We start from the raw sequence: 24,325 nt of genomic DNA, 5'->3' as shown, positions 1-24,325 counted from the left end.
TAAAATTGGTGATCTTTCATTCATCTTTCAAGTGTGTACACACCATTAGAATGCTATAAAGAACATCCACTCAATCCTCCAATATTAAATCGTAGCCTGATACCTAGTTTTCCTTCATAATGTTTGGGGATGGTGAATTAGATGCAGATAATTCCAAGTTGATGCAGGATTATGCCAATTTGTGTGCAAATGTTTGCAGATTGAAAATGCACCAATCAAATCCGAAAAAGATAGAATGAAGTATACTCACCTCTTACTTTTTGCTTCTTCATTTTGGCTTAAGACCCCTTACACACTTCACTCTCTCTGCTGCGGTGCAATTTTTCTGCAACCGTACTGCAACTGTTCTGAAAGGTTGCACTGCATGTTACTGCACCGACCATACAATGAGGGATAGTTTCCAATAACTATGCTTCACTTCCGAATGAATTGTGCAAAATTCCAAAAGATAAACATTCTCACAAATAAACCCTTTAGGGCTCGTTTCCACTATCGCGAATCTGCATGCGTCCAACGCATGCAGATCCGCACATGTAATACAAGTGGATGGGCCTGTTTCCACTGTAGCGTTGTTAAAGTGCGTTTTTTTCAGCGTGAGAAAAACGCACAAGAGCCAACGATTTCGCCTGCGTCGGGAATCCGTGCGAATCGCCGCTAATGTATTTAATAGTAAAAACGCATGCGTTTGTTACATGCGTTTTTACCCGCGATTTCGCGTGCGATTTCGCACATTTTTCAATTTTATTTAGCCCTGGCAGTGTCATGGTTAATTTCGCATGGCACCCTGCCATGCGAAATCGCAGGCGAAATCGCGGGTAAAAACGCATGTGGAAACGCATCCGCATGCGTTTTTACAAGCGTCGGAATGCGGCCGAAATCGCGTCGCAACAGTGGGAACGAGCCCTTATGCTTTACTCCGTTCTAGCAAGACATAAGCTGTTTGAAACACCTAATTGCATTATGCCATGGTTATTTTGGATCATTGGAAAACTGATACTTTTTTTTGTGTAGAGAACTGATATGCAGACATAAGACAAAGTGTGAGGGTTGACAGCAAAACACAAGATACTTCCCTTCATGTTAGCAGTAACTACTACGTAGGTGGCACTGAAAGAGGCATTTGTGTGTCTGTTGCCATTTGCGGCAGTGGCTTGACAGCAGTGTTGAAGGGGTTACAGCTGCAGTATCTGGCTGCAGGCTCTGAGCTGTAACCAATGAGATGTGGAGAAGGGGTGTGCCAGCCTTTCACACCTGGATCTCTTGGCAGCTTTCTGTCTCTGCTAATCCCTCTAGGGCCTGCAGCCTCCGCCTGCATGGTCAGGCCAGCACTAGCCTCTGAAGATAGCAGGGGGGCTGGGATACTCTCCTACTCCTCCAACAGATCAGAGCTGAATAGCACAGTAAACATTATAATGCAGAGTGGGGGATATAATTTTTTTAACACCTTAGCGTTATCTAGTGCGCCTACACATACACGCATCTTCCAGGCTTCATATAGAGATTGTGCTTTGCCCAAAGTGATTACTATCAGTATTTTCCTTAGCTAGGTCTGGATGGGAGTAAGCATGTTCTGGTAATTTAAGCATGCTTGGTCACATTTCTGAGGAGAGGTGTAGGAAACCTGCTTCTCTGGGGGAACGGATAGTGATTGTCAGGAAAGATAGAACTGTTTCTCTGACTAATTTAATCCCAGATTTCCGGCAAGGCTTGTACAAATGATTGTTGCTGATCTTCCCTTAAAGGGGAACTCCACATTCCTACTTTCATCATAAAAGTAAATCTCTAACAAGTATTTTTGTAATTCGGTGTTCTTAGAATTGCGACCATCTACACATCAATCAGTGTAGATCGGTCTGTTGTACAATAATCGTGGTCTTTCTCTTCGTTCAGAGCTAATTTTGCATTGACATTTCAATGATCATCATTTGGGCGTTTGTTTTCCAATTATTTTAATCAAGCGAGTGTACCAGGCTCTAAGCCTATTGCTCACATCCAATTTTGACCAATTAAGGGTCAAAATGTCACCACCCAAATGTAGTTTGGGGGCCAACAGATAACATTACTATGAACCATGCACAAATTATGTAGGTAAGTGCTAAAATTGGGCAATGATTTGCAAAAGTTGGATGTGTGTACCAGGCCTAATCGCTGCTCATTTTCATCACCTGCATTAAGCCATCAATTGACTGGGAGCTGCATTGTATTCCTTGTAAAAACCGCAACACGATGGAGGGGAAAAGATGTGTCGTATGTTACACAAGCATTGCGTCTTATGAAGTGAAGCACTGCCTTTGTTAATACGCACTGCAATGGGATACTGTTCTCCATTGAATCGCATTGCACAGAATGCCCTCTGAATTTTGCATAGACTTACAAATGCAAAGTCTGTGTTAAAATGCCTCTCTAGGATTGCACCACAATGCCCCTTGGTGAACTGAGCCTTAAGCTGGCCATACACTAGGCCATTTCCCCGCCGATCGACAGCAGATTCGATCACTGGGATCGAATCTGCTGTTAAATCGTTAATGCTAAATTTCGATCTTTTTCGTCCCGAAATAGATCGATCCCGTCGATCGTTCCGTGCGGGAAATTACCGCCGATCGCCCGCGGGTAGCATACACATCTGAACTTGAATGGATATTGTTCGTCAGTGAATGTGGCATTTCCCTTTTTAATTTTCAATTTGGCAACAATCATCCTTCGTCTTTATCCAGTTCATAGATTTAATTTTTTTTGCACAAACTTCCTCTTGTTCTATAGCATAATCTATCCAAATTAATTCCATAACCTATGCATATTTGCCCTTTGTGAATTGTTATTGCAAAGTTTTTGTATTGCCTTTAAATCTGGTACCTCCATACAGAGAGGTAACCCAGAGGCTGCATCATCAGCTGTGGTACAGACTTTAGATTAGTGGTGACTGAAGTGATACAAAATTGAAGAGCCTGTCTCTTCACTCCTGGAGCCAGCAGGAAATTTTTATGAGCTAGTTCTGTTGATAAGGGAGTTAGATGCCAACTGTAATTTTTAAGGTGCTTTTCCTACTTCATTCCTGGGGTATGTGGAGCCTGGCTTAACTATTAGGCATGCATCTTGCGTCTTTAGCCTGCCCAGTAATGTCAGTACAGACGTATGCCTGACTTGGTACTAGTGACATGAACTATTCTGTGGAGACAGGGAGAGGCAAGGCAAGCCTCCTAATTTGATGTAGTAACATGGCAATCGCTTAGGAAAAATCCAACATGACTTATTGCGATTCCCTTGAACAAGGCAGGTTTTGGGACAAAAGTGGACTGAACATGTTTCAGGCAACAGTTATATCTGTAGGAGTCTTTAATTGATGCCATTTTCAAACAGTGAGCTAGTAAAGGCATTGAATGGACCTCAAATCTCATGTTTCCTTCCTTGGAACAACAGAACTTCAGTTCATCTGACTTCTTATGTACGCAAGAAAGATGGCTTTTAGTGACAACTGAGAATCATGGGGGTTGCCAAAAAGTCTAGTTTTATCAAGAATGACCACATGGTAATATACCCTGTATCTCACTCATTTCCTGCCTGACCTCTGGACATAGTTTGTCAGGGATGTTAGTTTACATGAATGTTGTGCTGTCTTTGTATCTGTATATGAGGCTTTAGAAATTATGGTGGAGACTGCCATTGGACACAATCTCTTAAAATGTTGAGGATGATAATGCAGGCCCACTTTAAGGCTACTTGCACACCAAGACGTTGCGTTAGGTGCTACGTTAAGGTCGCATAACGTGCACCTAACGCAAGGCCTGGTGCTCTTCGATGTGGACGTCAGAGTGAGCCGCGTTGTGCAGCTCACTCTGGCGGCATCTGTGATGCGCACGCTTGGACGCATGCGGCATCATGTGGTCCCGCCGGCCAATCGCCGCACAGAGCGGCCGCACCAGGAAGTAAACACTGCACGTCACAACGTGCAGTGAATATTAATTAGCCATGTGCCTGGCCGCTCTCCGCTCCTCCCCAACATGACTGCGCATGTGCAAGCAGTCTAACGCGGCTTAAGCCGCTGTAACGCCGTAGCATGCTGCACTTTCGGCAGAACGTGCAGCGTTACATGTAACGCAACGTGGGCAGTGTGAACAGCCCACTTGTGTTACATTGCTGTGCATTGGGGGAGCGTTACAGGCTGCACTAACGTGCGCCTGTAACGTCTTATGTGTAAGCAGCCTAAAGGTAAAAAAAAACACTTTGTTTCATTTTTGTTAGCATTCATGTCAGAACCAGTGTTGCCAACCTCATCCCTTTAATTACTGACACATATGAATTATACAGGTTCTGTGGCTAGCTAGATGCAGTTAAGGCACTGATTATGTGCAAATAGCCCCAGCATTCATAAGTCTAAAGGTGGCCATACACTGGTCGATTTGCCATCAGATTCGACCAACAGATAGATCCCTCTCTGATCGAATTCTGATCAGAGAGGGATCGTATGGCTACCTTTACTGCAAACAGATTGTGAACCGATTTCAGCCTGAAACCGTTCACAATCTGTTGTGGTGGTGCTGCTGCCCCCGCCCACCCGCATACATTACCTGCTCCGCCGGCGCGACTCCAGTCCCCCGGTCACCGCTGCTCTGTCTGTGCTCTGGTCTCCAGGTCCGGCATTCCTCACTTCTTCTAGCCCGGCAGGAAGTTTAAACAGTAGAGGGCGCTCTACTGTTTAAACTTCCTGCCGGGCTAGAAGAAGTGAGGCATGCCGGACCTGGAGACCAGAGCGCAGACAGAGCAGCGATGAGCGGGAGACTGGAGTCGCTCCGCGGAGCAGTTAATGTATGCGGGCTCTATTGCGTCGGTCGTCGGGCACTCGAACGCCGCTAGCGATGCGCTCTTTACCCGCGGGCGATCGACGGTTATTTTCCGCACGGCGGGATCGGACGAAATGGTTCGAAATTCGGCCGTGTAGCGGTAAACGATTGGCAGCAGATTCGATCCCAGTGATCGAATCTGCTGTCGAAACGGGCGCAAATCGGGCCAGTGTATGGCCAGCTTAACTTAGATGTGTCAATAATTAAAGGGATGAGTTGGCAACACTGGTCAGAACACCTGATCTGCAAGAGGATGCTTAAATCAGGGCTGTGGAGTCGGTCCAAAAATCCTCCGACTCCTCAGTTTAGGATTCCACCGACTCCGACTCCACGACTCCGACTCCTCTAATTTGCATATTACAATTTTGTTGATTAAAAGTATGTAACATGAAATTCGTCTCTTAACTGCAACGCTTAGGAATTTTACAAGACAACTGAAGTGAGGATATGTAGACTACTATATTTATTCCCATTAGACTAAAACTAGTCCTTGGTAAGAGTACTTGTAAAAGGTACAAACCGGAACAAAGAACATCTATCAGGCCCTAGGCAATGTAACTGTGGGTACATGTAAGAATGATGTGCAGGTACTCTGCAGGGGAATGAGGAGATTGTAAACAGACAACACCTATGTGTTTCAATGTGCACAGCATTCTCAGTGGATTCCCTGCAGCTCTGTGGGGAGTGCATATGTAGAGTAAAGTGCTACTGTGTAACAAAGTAAACCTGAGACAGATGAAATTAAAGTTGTATACATACCTGGGGCTTCCTCCAGCGCCTTCAGGATAATCAGTCCCTCGTTGTCCTCCTTCGCCACCTGGATCTTCTGCTATGAGTCCAGGTACTTGAGCCAGTCAGGCGTAATGCGCATGCACACACTCCGCCGCCAGGAGCATACTACACCTGTGCAGCACTATTGCGCAGGTGCAGAATGTTCCTGGCCTGTGGGAGCGGCATGCGGCCGGACAGCGCTGACTGGCTGAATTACCAGGACTCATAGCAGAAGATCCGGGTGGTGGAGGACAGCGAGGGACTGATTAGCCTGAAGGGGGCTGGAGGAAGCCCCAGGTATGTATAAAAAAACTTTACTTTTCATCCGTCTCAGTTACCCTTTAATTTGTCGTCACCCAAACCAAATTTTAATAACATATCAAATTATTTGATTTCATCAGCAAAGGGAGTGCATACATTTGCATAAATCAGCATCAATGCAGAATTATTTCCATCTCGTTGACCATCTCTATTAGTGACACAGCTTCACATCAGGCTTTATTCTTACAGCATAGATGTTATTTAGTATATATAAGAGATTCCTGTGTACACATCATATATACAGTCACAATCAGATATGTATATCTGACCTTAAAAATACGGGGACTGCTTTATTGAAGCAGCACAAGTAACTAATTTTGATTGGTTTATTTCATTTTTGTGGACTAAGCACAGCTATTACTGTATATATACATTATTTTTAATGACTATTATCTGAGAAATAGAACATTTTAACATTTTCTATTTTAATTACAGTTACAAATTCATTAGGAGTCGGAGTCGGTGCATTTTTTCCCGACTCCGACTCCAGGCACCCAAAATTGCACGACTCTGACTCCGACTCCACAGCCCTGGCTTAAATGTTCTTTTCTTGACCCGCTTATTAAAATAGGGTCTATAAAAGGTGTGAATTTTTAAGAGACATGATGAAATTTACTTTCTTGCAGAAATGCAATCCAAAGGAAATTCAGGAGTCTACAATGCAAACTTTAAATAACTAACTACCCATCATACTTAACCCTGTTGATGTGGTGTGATTACTTTTCAGCATGGACAACTCTTGGTAGTTTCTCTTCCCCCCCCCCCCCCCCCCCCCCCCAACAGTATTAACTCGTGAATTTGGAATGTGTAGTCTGACTTCACAGCAATTTTGCAGCCCAACTCACAGCAATGTAAAAGCAAAGCTTGCCCATGCTCAGTAATTAGCCACATGGCTAATTAATATTCACTGCACTGCTGACGTGCAGTGTTTTCTTCCTGGAGCTCATTGGCTGGCGGGACCACGTGATGCGAAGTGGAACACTCCGCATCACGTGGTCCCGCCAGCCAATCAGCGCCACGGAGACGCAGTGCGCACAAAGAGCTGCATAACGCGGCTCACTCTGGCGTCCTTGAACACCACCAGGCATTGCGTTAGGGGCACGTTATGCGACCATAACGTCCCGTAAGACGCAACGTCTTGGTGTGAAAGAGGCCTTACAGCAGGTGTGTACAAACTTTTTAGACCAAGGGCCATATTGTCATTCTTGAGAGTGCTAGGGGTTGCTGATCCCTGTGACGTTTTGTAAAATAAAACCTTTCCAATGTAAGTAGAAATCCAAATATCCTTGCAATTAGCACAGTGACAGCTGCTAATCAGTGGATGCTACTGCTGCTGGCATAGTGGCAGCTGCTAATCAGTAACTGCTACTGCCACAGTGTGGTGGCTGATAACCTACAGGCAAGCACAGGGGGAGGAGGAGTGGCGACACAAGGTGGTCCCTGCATGCCGCACTGCAGCTATGGCCTGTGGGCCGCATGGAATTAATAACTGTAGTAGAGAGCTTTGGGGGCCACCAAAAAAGTCTTGGCAGGCCACATTTGGCCCCCAAGCCGCACTTTGGACTTGCCTGCTGTGCAGGAAGCATAATTGTCAGCAGGCCTAGAACTTTGAAAGGGACAAGTCAGATTCAGCTGTCAGGAATTAACCATTAACTGTCTAATCAGATTAGCTCCATATAGAGCTCATGTACCGCGCAGTAATGCTCACTGTACAGCAAACAAAACTGACAAGTTGGAATCCAGATATCAGCAGTGTTCTCACCAGGCTCTTTTAGCCGAGTGCTCCACCCGGCTAGTTTTGGTGAGCACCCGGCTGTCATCGGCTCACTTCCTCCTCTGCTGTAATCAGAGTTGTGCAGAAAAGCGCCAGCCCTGTATTCTCTAATCTTGCCCCACCCGGCTACTTTTTCATGCCACCCGGCTGGAAAAAATTTCTGGGGAGAACACTGCATCAGTATTTATAATCGTGTTGTTGACCTGATTTTGGCAGATTGCTTAACCTTGGTTAAAACAATTGCTGAGACTCTGGGAACACATTGATTTTTATTTCATGAGAAGCTGAGTTTTCAGAAGATGTCAGCCAAGTTGGTGCTGAAATATTTGCTGAAATGTTGTCACACCACTGGCATATTGAGAACACACAGTTAATGTTGAAACTCTGCAGGGTAGGAGGCGCCTCGTATCAGACTACCAATTTTGGAGTTAATAAGGTCTTCCCTTGGTATGGAGGTGTATGAGTAATTTATTGGACACCAAAAAACAGACGCGTTTCTCAGGTTTCACCTGCTTCTACAGGTTAAGAACAGTGTCTATGGATAAACATTTGCACAGAACAGAAGTGCTCCTTAACCCATGCTAACCTATAAAATGTTCTTGTTTCCAAGTAATGCATAACCTAAATTAGTGTAAATGAACAGAACATTGTAGAAAGAAAGGGAAAAAAAAGGGATGCTGCAGAAAGATTGTTATTATTTAGTATTTGTATGGCGCTGACATCTTTAAAGGGAAACTGAAGTAAGGCCTCTTTCACAGTAGGACGTTGTGGTTTGATTGCGACGCAAATTACAACGCAATGCCCCAAAAAAGTCGCAATGCAGCTTAATGCCCCGTTACGGTCGCATACAGTAGAGCATACAGGTAATGAAAAGTATGCTTCCAAGTGATTACTGAGCATGTGCATGCAGTCCAACGCAGCTAATAACGTGTATAACACACTGCATGCAGTACTTTCACTTAACGTGCAGCGTTAGTCACCAACGCAACATGTACACTGAATGGGGCATTGATTTTTCATTAGTGAGTTATTCCTCGTTAAATGTTTTAATGTCGCACTGTGAAAGATGCCTAAAAATAAACTTATATGATTTGTATGTGTAGTACAGCTAAGAAATAGATCAATAGCAGTGGTGTAGCTAAGGAGCTATGGGCCCCGATGCAAGTTTTACATTGGGGCCCCCCATGCACTCTATACATAACAATTGATATGACGCACCAAAACCTGCCAATGGCAACTACAGCGTCAGAGGTGCAAGAAGGTAATGGGGAGCAGTTTAATGATTACCACTATTCAAAGTATCTATAGAAGTGATTATTATGAACACAGGACCAATAGAAAGCTAATAATGCAGTTCAGGGAAGTCCACTCGGGGCCCCTCTGGCCCAAGGGCCCCGATGCGGTCGCAACCTCTGCACCCCCTATTGCTATGCCCCTGATCAATAGTAGCACAGATATAAGTCTCATATTGTTTATAGTACAGAAAGTTAAGAAACTTCAGTTGTTTTTCTGCAAAAGAGCTTTTCTGAGGTCTCCAACCCAACTTTGTCGGCGGCAGTGCTGTTTTCTGAAGCACTTATCTCAACCTGTAAACTGAAAATATTAGAGAATGATGCAGTTATAAAAATAAAGCTATATAACTGAAAATAAAAATAAGAGACTCTTCTTTGCTGCTAATGTTCTATTATCCGAACGTACTACTCACCGAAATACGCGATGGCATGAATGAGAGTTCAAATGATCGCTGCACTTTGCGCAGTAGTCTTTGGGGATCTCAAAGATTCGCCGTGATGGTCGTAATCGCTGCATGTCGCAAAATGCCATTTGCTTAATCATGCACACAAACACATGTCATCAAACCATCGCTTGTCGCATTAAAAAATTGCCAGTCGATTGACAAATTGCAACATGGGTACGTAGCTTTCATCTACATAGTCATGTCACAAGCTGTCCCTCAAAACATTGCACAATCTAATCCTTACAATAGTCATTACTACAGTCCTATGTCCACTATAGTAAATTTGGGGTAACGGTAATCTAGTCTTTTTAGTGAAGCACCAGGGTCTATGTGTGGGGTATTTTTTGTGTGTAGGATGTAGTGAATGATTCTTTTATGAAACTGATTGCTTGTGTGGCTTGCCAAGACAAATTTTATGCAGATCACATCTCTGGGGGCGGTTTAAACCTGGGACCCCAGTGCTGCAAGGCAAGCATACTAGCAGGCATGCTCCGACCAGCTATTGTTTGCATCTATAGCAACCTGTACACAGCACTGTACTAATGAATTACATTAATAAACTAAAAGCCCTGTATTCCAGTCTAATTACACAGGAAGAATAATCCTTTGTGCAATGTAGCCACATGAAACTGGTTGATATTTGTCTGTTTGTAGACACAGACTTTCCAGGGCACATTTATAAAACACAGGGTGTCGTGTATACAGCCGATTAGTAAGTCTTGTGGCTAACAGTGCATGCTGGGAATTGCTAATTAAGGATGTCCGGCAGAGACTCAACTCTCCTCCCTCCTTTCTGGCAAAGCATTACATCCTGTCTATCTGCAGAGCCATCCAGAACGTTCTCCTCTCTCTCTCTCTCCCCATCATACCTCTGAACTGCACAACAGAACTACTTGTATACAGAAGCCACAGAATATATTGCTAACTATTGTAATGCACAGCAAGCTGAACTTTCCTCCTCATTGATTGTTTAAAGGGACTCCGAGCAGTGCAGAAACTATGGAAAGATGCATATCATTTTAAAGCTATCTTTCTCCTCTTTCCAATGATATATAAACCACCGCCCTACGCCTTTTAGTTTTCGCTATTTTTGCGATTGAAATTGCCGCGGCCACGACTTTGATCGTGAAAATAGAGAAAACTAAAAGGGGTAGGGCGACGATTTAGGGGTCGTCAGTAAGAGGAGAAAGAGAGCTTTAAAATGATATCCATCTTTCCATAGTTATATTGTATTACACAGGGCAACTTTTTCTCAAAGTCAGCAGCTCCATTCAGCAGGAAAAAGTCGCCCTGTGTAATACAATATAACTATGGGAAGATGGATATCATTTTAAAGCTCTCTTTCTCCTCTTTCTGACGACCCCTAAATCGTCGTCCTACGCCTTTTAGTTTTCTCTATTTTCGCGCTCGAAGTCGCGGTCACAACAATTTCAATCGCGAAAATAGCGAAAACTAAAAGGCTTAGGGTGGTGGTTTATATATCATTAGAAAGAGGAGAAAGAGAGCTTTAAAATGATATGCATCTTTCCATAGTTTCTGCACTGCTCGGAGTCCCTTTAAAGGAATACTGTAGGGGGGTCGGGGGAAAATGAGTTGAACTTACCCGTGGCTTGTAACGGTCCCCCGCAGACATCCTGTGCCCGCGCAGCCACTCATCGATGCTCCGGCCCCGCCTCTGGCTCACTTCTGGAATTTCCGACTTTAAAGTCAGAAAACCCCTGCGCCTGCGTTGCCGTGTCCTCGTTCCCGCTGATGTCACCAGGAGTGTATAGCACAAGCCCAGTATGGTCTGTGCCTGCGCAGTACGCTCCTGGTGACATCAGGGGAAGCGAGGACACGGCAACGCAGGCGCAGGGGTTTTCTGACTTTAAAGTCAGAAATTACAGAAGTGAACCGGAGGCGGGGCCGGAGCATCAGTGAGCGGCTGCGCGGGCACATGATGCCTGCGTGGCACCATTAGAAGCCCCGGGTAAGTTCAACTCATTTTCCCCCGACCCCCCCCCCCCCCCCCCCCTACAGTATCCCTTTAATCAACCAAGATATAAAGGCTGGTTCACAGCATGTCATTTTTCACTTCTGATCATTTTCTTGATCAGAAATGAGATCTGATCTGGAAAAAAAAAATTATTCAGCTTAATGATTACCAGCAAACGATCCCAAGCTCAAAATCAATCTTTCTCGATTGGAAGCAGGTCGGACATGCTAGCCAATATTTCGATCAAAAATTTCCTTTGTCCGTTTGTATGTCCTTTCAATACATTTATGATCAATATCTAATCTGAAAAATATAAACCTGATTTGGAATTTAAACAAAATCGCATATGTGTGTACACACTAGATTTCTTCTATATTTGATCCATGTCAGCTCATAAAGCGAACCTGAACTGATAATTAACTCTACTCATCAATCTTTCTCCTCTCCCGTGTCCTGTTTGTCCACTGTGATCAAAGGAATTCTCCGCCCTCCATTTTTAAAGGGGAACTGAAGAGAGAAGGGAGTAAAGAGGCGCCCAATGAAGTATAAAAAAGTTAAAAACACTAAAAACTAAAAGGTTGAGGTGGCTTACCTCATAGACGGCGCCCCGAATGCGGCTATCAGACTGCAGTGGCACTTTGTTTGGCCTGAGGAAGTGGGCTAGATCCCACGAAACGTGTTGCCCGTGCTTAATAAATATTTCTGCTCAAAGTGAGTTGTCGTCTATGAGGTAAGCCACCTCAACCTTTAGTTTTTAGTGTTTTTAACTTTTTTATACTTCATTGGGCGCCTCTTTACTCCCTTCTGTGTCCTACTCCCCCCCCCCCCCCCCCCCCCACACACACACACACACACACACACACCCACGTTCCAGTGAGGGGAGTCCCATGAACCATACTTGAGGTGGTATCCACACCACCTCATGGGTTTTAGAGTGCATGAGGTTCTTTACCAAGAGAGCGACCGCCTCAAGGATCACTGGCTTACCTGAGTGGAGTCAGGTATAAGACACTCCACCTGCTTGAAGTGGTCGGTTGTCCCGTGTGCAACCCACCTTTTGTGAGTATTCCCTTTTCAAACACGTTACTTATCCATCTACCTGTGATATATTGCGCAATTTGGGCTTCCGGTTTTTTGTTTTTTCCCAGTACCCTAAACTGAAAAGAGAGGTATATGGAGGCTGCCATGTTTATTTCCTTTTAAGCAATACCAGTTGCCTGGCAGCCCTGCTGATCCTCTGACTCTAATGCTACGTACACACATGCGACAACGATCGTTCGTTGAGAACGACGAACGAACTTTTAATTGATGAAAGAACGACCTAAGTAAAGTTAGTTTTAAAAGGTGTGTAACGATCTGATCGTTAGAACGAACGTTACATCACGTAAAGCAACTATTGCGCCTGCGCATAAAAATGAGAAGTTTCACGGAGAAATTGTGAAATGCGCATGTCAAGCCTAGTACGAACGACCGTTTCCAATGATGTACTACTTTTGCAAACGATCGTCGTTGGTTAAAATCCGCCGAGACATAACTTTCTTTTGTAGCGATTTGGCTCGTTCGTCGTTTGCCTTAATAGTCGGTGGTTCGTTTTTTGTAACGATCGTCGTTGGTAAAGATCGGGGAACGATCGTTACAAACTACTATAGTCGCATGTGTGTATGCACCTTAATACTATTAGCCATAGCCCCTGATATCCGTCCTGCGCCGCCTAGGATAGGCTTCAGCCTATCAGATGCCGGCGATCCCCGGCCAATCATAGGCCGGGAATCGCCGATCTCCTTTACGGCCGTATGATGTAAACAGCGGGGATTTCTTCCCCGCTTGTTTACATTTAGCCTGCGAGCCGCTCGCAGGCTGTTCACGGAGACACCCTCCGTGAACTGACATGTTCAAGCGGCCGTTTCCATGGTAACACCACTTCGACCTGCCGACGCCTATCGGTGTTAGGCGGTCGTTAAGTGGTTAAAGTGAGATCTGACAAGACTAGCTGCATGCTTGTTTCTGGTGTTGTTCAGATACTACTGCAGAGAAATAGACCAGCAGGGCTGCCAGGCAACTGGTATTGATTAAAAGGAAATATGGCAGCCTTCGTATACCTCTTACTTCAGTTCCCCTTTAAAATGGCCTTAACATCTTCCTGGTCAGCACACTGTTAAACTGTTGTTATATCGCCCACTTGAGCCATAGGGAAACATGGACATTACCTTGCTCATTAGTTGTCCTTTCAGTTCTGACAGCAGCTGATATATTTCAGTTCTGCCAAAATCTTGTCAGAAATGGATGGAATCGCTGTAAGAAGGAAATGGTAAGCTTCTGAGAGGAACTAACAGCGAGGTAAGTATGTAATATTCATTTGCATGTACATCATGAGTTTATTTTAATTTTAGTCAGTTCAGATTCACTTTAATATCAATCTGATCACTCACACAAATTGGATCTGAAGTAACAATTGCATCGTGTGTACCAGTCTTAAAGCGGACCTGAACTCAGAACTTCCTCTCTGCTCTTAAAAGATACATACTAACCTTTTAAAGAAAAACATTTCTTTGTTACAGCTGAATACAAATCCTGCAATAAATCTGCAGTGTGTCTACTGCCTGCTTTCATGGAACATCCTATTCACAACCTGTGTTTATCAATTGGCTGCTCTGCAGTGGCAGCCAGCTGACACAGCTGCAAGATCAAACTACAACTTGTGATTAGTCACAGATGAGGGGGAATTAGAGAGGCCAAACTCTAAATACTTTGTGTGGCCTAGTTTGCATTCATTCGGAGGTTTTATTTGGGCAGTTTTGTCTTACAAGTTCAATTATTTGTTGTGCTTTACGTTGATTCAATAGCCTCCCTGTCGGGGCGGCACTATTGTGGCCAAACTCTGCTCTAATTAAAAGCTGAGCTTTTTGTGGTGTGATCACTGTGAGCCAATCACAGTGATAACGTTAAAAAAATGAAGGCCAAAGCCTGCTGGTCCAGAAAAGGCAGCATGCCTGTATTTTGTGCAGGGTGGTGCACGGAAGACCGTCCTGGCTGCCTTTCATGTGTGCAATTATGCAGCCAGATGCCGGCCAGTCTCTGTGGACCATCCCACGTGTGTGGTCTCCAGCTTATGAAGCCTGTTTCTCCTGCATTTGCTGCTGTATTGGTAGCGCTTTCATACTGCAGCAGATGCAGGCGAGATAGGCTTCATAAACCAGTGTGAGAAGGTGGAAATGGCAGGCACTTAGCTGTCAGTACACAGGCAGCAGGTTGGATGGTGAATATGATATGCTTTACACCTCAGTGTGCTCAGTATCGATAGATGCAGATCAATTTCTAAATATAGAAGGTAGGCAGATACAGCACTGCTAACTTAATTCAGCATTTTTCTTCAAGTAAAGTGCTATTGCAAGGATTAACGCACATACCAGAGCTGGCGTGCTAGTGGCTGCCGGACAATATCCATTTCGCGTCTGCCACTTCTGGCCCCAGAAGCGGCCATGCAAAATGGATATTGGTAGTGCACCCACTAGCACTCCAGCGCTGGTATGTGTGTATTTAGAAACTGCTTTATGAAAGGGACACTATGGCAAAAATTGTAACATTTAAAATACATGTAAACATGTATACAAATAAGTACATTTTTTTTCCAGAATAAAATGAGCCATAAATTACTTTTCTCCTATGTTGCTGTCACTTACAGTAGGTAGTAGAAATCCTGACAGAAGTGACAGGTTTTGGACTAGTCAGGTTTTGGACTAGTCCCATCTCTTTATAGGGGATTGTCATGGATATATTTATTTTCAAAAGCACGTAGTGAATGGCAGTTGCTCTGTCCAACTGCCAAAAAACTGTGTAGGGAGCAGGGAAGCTGGCCAGCATCATTGTTTAAAGGATACCACAACCGAACAGTTGTGGTAAAATTGACTGCAGCACTGTGTAGGGTAAAAGGAGTACATACCTTCCGTGCCTCCAGCCCCCCTCCGTCTGCCACCGTTCTTAGTTTATAGATGCCGGTGGGGGGCTGGAGGCACGGAAGGTATGGAACGGGGAAGGACATACTGCACACACAGGGCGCAGTATGTCCGGGGTAAGGGTCAGGAAAGTCGCCGGACACCAGCATCTATAAACTAAGAACGGCGGCAGACGGAGGGGGGCTGGAGGCATGGAAGGTATGTACTCCTTTTACCCTACACAGTGATGCAGTCAATTTTACCACAACCGTTCGGTTGTGGTATCCTTTAAGGCTAGTGACACACCAGGACGTTGGGTTTAGGGGACGTTATAGGGCACATAACGTGCCCCTAACGCAACGCCTGGTGCTCTCTGGTGTGGACGTCGGAGTGAGCCGCATTGTGCAGCTCACTCTGGCGTCCGTGATGCGTACTCTTGGACGCATGCGGCATCACGTGGTCCCGCTGGCCAATCGCCGCACAGAGCGGCAGCTCCAGAAAGTAAACACTGCACGGCACTGAGTGCAGTGAATATTAATTAGCCATGTGCCTGGCCGCTCTCCGCTCCTCCCCAACATGACTGAGCATGTGCAAACAGTCTAACGCAGCTTAGCCGCCTAGAACGCACAGCATGCAGCACTTTTCTGCGTTACAATGTAACGCAACGTGGGCAGTGTGAACAGCCCACTTGTGTTACATTGCTGTGCGTTGGGGGAGCGTTACAGGCTGCACTAACGTGCGCCTGTAACGTCCCTGTGTGCAAGAAGCCTAAATCCTTTTTAGAGAATAGCTTTTAAAAAGAATAAAAACCTTGCTGAGAATCCCCTATGAAGAGATGGACTAGTCCAAAACCTGTCGCTTCTGTCAGATTTCTACTACCTACTAGAAGTGACAGCAACATAGAAGAAAAGTCATTTGTGACTCATTTTACTCTGGGAAAAAAACGTACTTCCGACAGTATACTCACACATGTAACAGGCAGCCGGGACGATCTTTTGTGCGCCATCCTGTATATAAGTCATATGACTGTTTTGTTTTGCTCTGGCTGCAAGGTAAGGTCAGACTTGGTCTAGTACCGAAGCAGTCACAGCCTAACCCCTCAGACAAATTTTATCGACAACCTACACTCCTATTTTATCATGTTTACTGAACATCTTCCATAGAACAGTATGTTTGCACAGTGTTTAAACGTAAAAAGAATGTCCATGAATGTCTTGTCTGTAAGGGCCTGTTCAGATTATGCGCGTTCCTAGCCGTTTTCAGGGAACGCGTACGGGTACCAAAAACGCATAGAAACTGCTCCTAATGCTTTTGAGTGGGCTAGTTCACATGTATGCGTATAAGACGCATACGTTTCTTATCCGCATTGCTGCATGCAGTTCTGTGCGTCACGTATAGAAACGGACGCAATGAAAGTCTATGGACGCGTATCAAACGCGTACTATTGCGTTTTTTTAGTGTACGTTTCCCTCTGCGGTTCCCATAATTCCTTTTTTTCCCCTGGGTCACGTGTGTGCAAAACGCAATAGAAAACGCATTAGAACGCAAGAAAAACGCATGCGTTGTTCAACTTGCTTTTCTTTGATTTTATACGCATTCTTCATACGCTGACAGTCTGAACAGACCCTAAGTGTGTATATGGATTTACTGCTGGAAGACATACATGTGCTATGGACAATATTTACCACAAGGTCAGGACTGCTGCTGCCTTTTCTCATTCAAAATATATGATCTTTCCACTGGAACCCAAGGTGGAGATTGGGACAAAGACAAGCAGACCTGCCATCTCCTGCGTGTTACAATGAGCAGCATTAAAAGATTTTCATATACCATCTTGAGCATCACAAGTTCATTGAAGGCCAACCTGTGTAGAGTCGCTAAGTGTGTGTTTATGGGTATATTAGACTCTTGGGCCCATATGCAATTCACTTTTTCTCCTGGGGATAATTTTTCATCCTTTGTTTAAAATAACTTTTCAGCACTTTACAAATGAAAAAAGTACCAGAAGGTAGTGGAAAAGTGCTATGAAAACTATTTTTAGTATTTTCTTGCTTGCTGGTGATTTAAAAGGCATTTTATTGACAGGTGTGAAAATATCCCTTAGGAGAAAACTTGGGAGAAAAAAATAATTGCATATGGCCCCTGGTAAGCTGACTTTCTAAAGTATCTGTCTTTGAGCCTGTACACCAGCTTTTTCTTTGGCAGATGTACAGTTGTCTCAAAAAGCATTGCACTCTTTACCATTGCAGTCTGAATACGTAGTCTGAATACGTAGTCTCGCCCACAGGGTGTCGCTGTGGGTAAAAAGAGTGCAAATGTTGAAAAAATAAGGTTCTAAACACAGATCCGATTTAAGGCTTTTGCTGGAAACGTGTACAGTTCAAAACCCGGTATATAAGATACAGTAGCTCATAAGTATCCACCCCTTGGAGTCTTCCATATATTGTCGATACAGCATGGAATTAAAGTGTATCTTTTTACCATTTAATAGCCCACTCAAAAGGGTAGTTAATAGACATTCCAGGTTACACCGTATAAAAAAGCACACAAACGTGACAATTTTCTCTGAAGATTCAAAAACTCTAGTCAAATTTTTTACAAATCTGTGTCACAACGTGCCGACCATTAGTCATTTTGATTGATTTTCAGTAGAAAGCGACCTAAATGATCAATTGGACAGAATTTTAAACTTTGATCTTATGATAGTGGCAGTAGATCAATGGCCCATGCTATGGGCAGCGCTGTGGATCGAGAAGAGATATGCAATACATTTCATGCTGAAATCTATTGCAATTATGTGTGGAAGGTATATACCCTCTCCCTCTGTGATAGATTCAGATCAGGGATGGATCTATCTTTTTTTTTTTTTTTTTTTTTTCCCCAACTTCTTCTAGTGTGTTGCTCTCTTTAGTTATAAGAAAAAGAACAATATCTGTATATACAAAACCAACCATTACAGTGGCTTTTGTAAAAAGACCTTTCCAGAAGCGTGATGGGTATCCATTTCCTCCAAACATTACTCTTTTATGTGATAACTGGTTTCTAAAAACAAAGGATAAAACAAGTGTTTGACCAAAGATGTCCTCTGACTGCAATATGGTAGTAGGTGATTAAAGGGAACCTAAACTGAGAAGGATATGGATTTTTCCTCCTAAAAATACCAGTTGCCTGACTCTCCTCCTGATCCTGTGTCTCTAATGCTTTTAGCCACAGCCCCTGAACAAGCATGCAGATCAGGTGCTGTGACTGAAGTCAGACTGGATTAGCTGCATGCTTGTTTCAGGTGTGTGATTCAGCCACTACTACAGCCAAAGAGATCATCAGGAGAGTCAGGACACTGGTATTGTTTAAAAGTAAACGTCCATGAATTGTTAAAAAAAAAAAAAGTAAACGTCCATATCCCTCTCAGTTTAGCCTCTTGAACACACATCTGTTTAAAGCTTCCAAAAATTTTCAAACAGTTCTACCCTATCAGAAATCAATGCATTGACCCTTAGGTCTAGAACCCACTAGCAGCGGTAGATGAGAGAAGCATGGCTTCTGCTGTGCTGTACTATTCATTGGGTTGGGGGAGCATGGAGGGGAGTTGAAGATGCTCCTTCCTTCTCTTGCAATGGTATTGGTGGGCGTTCGTAAGCTGGCGACTCCTCCAACTCCTATTATTCATTTGAGCACTTGTGCAATTGAAGGGTGATTTGAGCCAGAGGCTGTAGATTAAGCATCGGACTCTGCTCCAGTGTCTGGGGCATCTTGCTTATCCTGACAAACCTTACTGAGCTTTTCCACCGTGTCTGATTTTGGATCGAGGCATTCTGAAAAGTAAACGGGTTTGTGGAAAGGTTGTAGACTAGTTTTGGCAGAACAGAAACTGTTCTTACAGATATCAGAGCTACACTAAAGCACGTCTTCACGCCATGCGGTTTAGGCCACGTCCCCCAAAGGCATATATGTTTAAAGGTAAAATGCTGCTTTTACCATACACGTTAATAGGGATGTACTTTGTTCCACTGGCTGCTGCATATATAAAAGGACCATCTTCATCATTGACTGTTATTGCAAAGGGTGGCATCATCCATTGGAGTCAAGCCTGGAACACTCAACTTAGCAATAAATTTGGCATATCCATTAGGAGTCGACACTGGATAAAAGGTCTCCCTGAAAACATATGATGAAGCAGAATTGCATTGTGAATCAGCTGTAAGCTAGGGGAAGTAAGCTCCATTGGGAAACCACCTCTGCACCTACTTTGCCATTAAGAGAAGTACATGGTGGCTGCCATATTTGTTTCATTTTAAACAATACCAGTTGCCTGGCAGCCGTGCTGGACTATTTGGCTGCAGTAGTGTCTGAATAACACCCAAAACAAACATGCAGCTAATCCTTTTCAGATTTGACAAAAATGTCAAACGCCTGATCTGCTGTATGCTTGTTCCAGGGTCTATGATTGTTATGGTATTAGAGGATCAGCAGGATGGCCAGGCAACTGGTATTGCTCAAAAGGAAATAAATATGGCAGCCTCCATATACCTTTCACTTCAGGTTCCCTTTAAATGACACTTTAATGCCCGCTGCTCCTCAATCTTTGTTTTTAATTTGAGAATTTTGGTTCCAGGTGTAATACTTATATGTACACTAATCAATATTATTGCTTTGAGGGTTTGGCCAGGTAGACAGCTGTTGTATACTTCGGCCCTTCCTTTTCCTGTTTACAGATTTGTCCCAAAAAAAAAGTTTGATAAAGTTCTTGAACTCAAAAGTTCTCAAATTTGCATAATGAATATTTTTGATTCATAGAAACAAAACAAGAAAAAAACTGCAATATTGGTGTGCACCTTTTATAGGAGCATTGCAGAAGTCTTCTATATTAGTCAAAACTGAATTTTATTTTTTTCCCATTCCCAGAATGCCTCTCGTAGCTCGCTGCATTGAGCCGCGGTACTTGTGCCGGGAGAAACTTCCAAATGTCCGAAGTGAACTGGAATGTATGACCAATATCACCCTGTCCAATGTCATCCGACAACTGGGAAGTCTGAGTAAGTGGCAATTCACAGGGATGAATGTCTTTGTGAGCAGAGGGCGAAATCTGCTGCAGTTCAGAAGAGAAGCAACATTGGAGCTGATGTGAACTCCTGCTGTGAAGTTAAATATAGTGCTGCTTAGAGGATTGGATGGGTTGTGATAATTGTCAGAGTTCAACCACTTTGAAACACGTGTGGCATAATGACCTACTTACCCTGGATCGTGTATGTCTTGATGCAGTTTAAATCTGTGCTAAATCTACTGTGTGTTGTATGCTAAAAACATCCAGTCTGAGGTTACCTTCAAAGAAGACCACAGCCCATGCAATTGACTTTTTCTCCTGAGTTTTCTTCAAGGAGTTAATCTTTCAGCTTCTCTTTAAAATAACTTTTTAGCATACACTTAAAAAAAAAAAAAAAAAAACCTTTTCATCACTTTGCAATTAGAAAAATACCAAAAAGTTGGTAAAAGAGTGCTACCCAAATTATTTGAGCGTTTTCTTGCTGGTGGTTTAAAATGCATTTTACTGGCAAGGTGTGAAAATATCAGGGCTGTGGAGTTGACATTGGAGCAATTTTGGGTACCTGGAGTTGGAGTAGGTGGTTTCACAAACTGAGAAGTCGGAGTTGGATGATTTTTGTACCGACTCCACAGCTCTGGAAAATATCACCTAGTAGAAAACTCAGGAGAAAAAGATAATTGCATATGGCCCACATGTCTAAAGTCTAGTCCATACATACAATCTTATTTGGCCAATTTTACCACTTCCATGTAATATAAGAGCAGATTTTGAATACCATGAACTGATTGTCTAGGTGAGCTCTCATGCTACATGGAAGTTGTTCTGCAGCTGAATACATTTTGAGAGCAATCAGATGCTACCTTTTACCAATCAGCATTGAAAGGACCATTCATTATGATCAATTTAGCAATTTGGGAAATGCATCGCTAAACCAATGAGATACCTCCATCATGCTTCACTATAGCCAGATATCCTACATTTTGCACTCGTCAGAGTACCTGCCCATATGCAATTTACTTTTTCTCCATAGTTTTCATTAAGTTGATATTTTCACACCTTGACAATAAAATGCATTTCAAACCTTCAGCAAGCAAGAAAGTAGAATAATTGTGATAGTACTTTTTGTACTTTTTTTAAATTGTGCAGTGCCGAAAAAATAATTTTTAATAGATGAAAAATGATCACCTAGGCAAAAAGTGAATTGCATATTGGCCTTGTGTTTTTAAGCATAGGCGAGCTGCTTTGCTTGGTCACTAAGAAAGTTTAGCACTGCGGTCCTCAAGAGGTTAATAAGTTATCAGGATCCGCACCGTCTAAAATCTTCTTTTAGGGCTGGTGCACACCGAGCGGCTTTTTGGGCGTTTTCAGATCCGCTTGCGGCTGCGGATCTGCTTGGTCAATGTATCTCAATGGGGTGGTGCACACCAGAGCGGCAGGCGTTTTGCAGAAACGAAAAATGCCTGGGTGAGGCATTTTTTGGATTTCGGATGCGTTTCTGCCTCAATGTTAAGTATAGGAAAAACGCAAACCGCTCTGAAAAACGGCACTTCAGAGCGGTTTTGCAGGCGTTTTTGTTACAGAAGCTGTTCAGTAACAGCTTTACTGTAACAATATATGAAATCTACTATACTGAAAACCGCAGCAGCAATCCGCAAAACGCTAGCAAAACGCCTCATAAAAATAAAAAAAAGCGTTTAAAAATCTGCTAGCATTTTGCGGATCTGCTAGCGGGTTTTGGTGTGCACCAGCCCTTAGACCTGGTGCACACCAGAGGAGTTTTTCTGAGCGTTTTGAGTTTTTAAATCTGCTGCTAATGTTATCCTATGTGTCTGTGCACACTGGAGCAATGAGGTTTTGTAAAAAAAAAAAAACAACCATAGCATTACATTGGGAAGAGCTTTTAGAGGTTTCAAAAGCTCTTCCCAATGTAATGCTATGGGTTTTTTTTTACAAAACCTCATTGCTCCAGTGTGCACAGACACATAGGATAACATTAGCAGCAGATTTAAAAACTCAAAACGCTCAGAAAAACTCCTCTGGTGTGCACCAGGCTGTATTGTAGCTGTTTTGTAGGCATACAATATGTGTATCACACCGTCATGACGCACAGCGTTTCAGAATAGCTCTTTCTTCAGACCTGGCCGCAATAGCAGCATAGGGGGCGATATACAGGCTGGGAACGCGAACAATCACTCGCGTTCCCATGCCTGTCGGCCGGTGACGGCCAAACCGGAAGTGCTCGCCGGCGGGTCCTGGGACATAGGAGCGGAGCTGCGAGGGCACCGATCGGCTGCTGGGGGCTGAGGGAAGCCCCAGGTGAGTAAATCTCATTTTTTCCATTTGACTTAAGGATCACTTTAAACAATACCATTTGCCTGGCTATCCTGCTGATCCTCTGCCTTTAATCAATTTAGCCATAGACCCTGGACAGGCATGCAGCAGATCAGGTGTTGCTGACATTGTCAGATCTGACAAGATTAGCTGCATGCTTTTTTAAGGTGTGTGTGATTCAGACACTACAGAAATAACATGGCTGTCTTCACATACTCTTGCTACAATTGTCCTTTAACCAAGTAAGCCCATCTGGACGAACATTCTCATCCAGATGGGCTGCACGCACTCCTGCGGGCCATTGATCAATGAATGGGATTATAGATCCCATTCATTGATCGAAGCCCCCCCACAGAAAAGATGACAGCCTCTTATCAGAGGCTGCGGTTTTTCTGTTACAAAAAGTTTCACATCCTAATACTTCCTGGAAGCGTACGATCACGCTTCCAGGACTTTTTGACAGTTACCAAATAGTAAAACTACACCCACATCTATTTTTTTTTTTTTTTTTTTTTTTTTTATTAAACAAATACATTATTTTACTTTTAAAATTAGCTGTTTATCTCACACACCACAAATGACCCAAATAAAAATTTTTAATTAAAAAAATTACAATTAAAAAAACAAAAAAATAGTTACCTATGGGTCTGAACTTTTAAATATGGATGTCAAAGGAGTATATTAATATACTTTTTTTTTAAAGTGACTGTAACAAAAATTACAATGTTTTTTCTACCATCCTACACGTTCCTAAACCTATTCTAATGTGTTGTGGCTTACTGCAGCTCTTTCTACTATAACCATCTCTGTAATAAATCAATGTATCTTTCCCCTGTCAGACTTGTCGGCCTGTGTCTGGAAGGCTGCCAAGTTCTTCAGTGTTGAACTGTTCCTCTATGCACACTTCAGTGTGTGTTTTATTTACATAAGCCAGCAGCTTCTCTGCTATCTTATCAGTGATAGAAGAGAGCTGGATAAAAATCCTCCTCTGGAGGCTGTGAAAGGAGCTGGTCTGTCACATACTGAGGAATTAACGACATAGGCAGAGCTGTCTGCAGGAAGCCTGTAATGTTCAGTGCATGAGAGAAGCTGGGGACAGAAGGTAAACACACACAAGTGATCTCTTGAGATTCAGAAGTAAGGCTGTATACAGCCTGCTTGTGTATGGATGTATTTTCTATGTGTGGACATGCTGTACATCAACCTACTTCCTGTTTTGGTGGCCATTTTGTTTGTTTATAAACAAACTTTTAAAAACTGTTTTTGACTACTTTTAATGCGGCGGGGAGCGGTGAAATTGTGACAGATGGTAATAGGAGATGTCCCCTAACACACTGGTATGTTTACTTTTGTGCGATTTTAACAATATAGATTCTCTTTAAATTATGGGTTTATAAATAGTGATGGACGCAAATTGAAAAACTGCACCTTTATTTCCAAATAAAATATCGGCGCCATACATTGTGATAGGGACATAATTGAAATGGTGTGTACAAGATACAGAGGCGCCAAAAGAATAAAAGGTAATTAAATGAACTTAAAAAACCAACTGGTTAAACAGAGGAGGCAGTGGTGGTCTTACCCCCTCCGAACACACAGGCAAG

The 24,325-nt window shown here is 43.4% G+C and overlaps 1 protein-coding gene and 1 long non-coding RNA gene across 2 annotated transcripts in view; one reads left to right on the top strand and one right to left on the bottom strand.

The window, feature by feature from the left end:
- WASF2 (WASP family member 2) overlaps window positions 1-24,325 on the top strand; it is a 73,266-nt gene that overhangs the window by 14,315 nt on the left and 34,626 nt on the right. The window contains exon 2 of the mRNA XM_068269255.1: window positions 20,252-20,382. Coding sequence (XP_068125356.1) covers window positions 20,253-20,382 — 130 coding nt within the window. The 5' untranslated portion in view covers window position 20,252. The remainder of the gene's footprint in view (window positions 1-20,251; window positions 20,383-24,325) is intronic.
- On the bottom strand, window positions 9,162-15,188 carry LOC137546598 (uncharacterized). The gene is made up of 3 exons (XR_011026296.1): window positions 15,098-15,188; window positions 13,625-13,709; window positions 9,162-9,297 (listed from the first exon to the last, which is right to left on the bottom strand). It is a non-coding gene; the product is annotated as an uncharacterized lncRNA (long non-coding RNA).

Source organism: Hyperolius riggenbachi, chromosome 2, assembly GCF_040937935.1.
Source record: "Hyperolius riggenbachi isolate aHypRig1 chromosome 2, aHypRig1.pri, whole genome shotgun sequence".
NCBI classification, from domain to species: domain Eukaryota; kingdom Metazoa; phylum Chordata; class Amphibia; order Anura; family Hyperoliidae; genus Hyperolius; species Hyperolius riggenbachi.
This window is presented reverse-complemented; position numbering and strand designations above follow the sequence as displayed.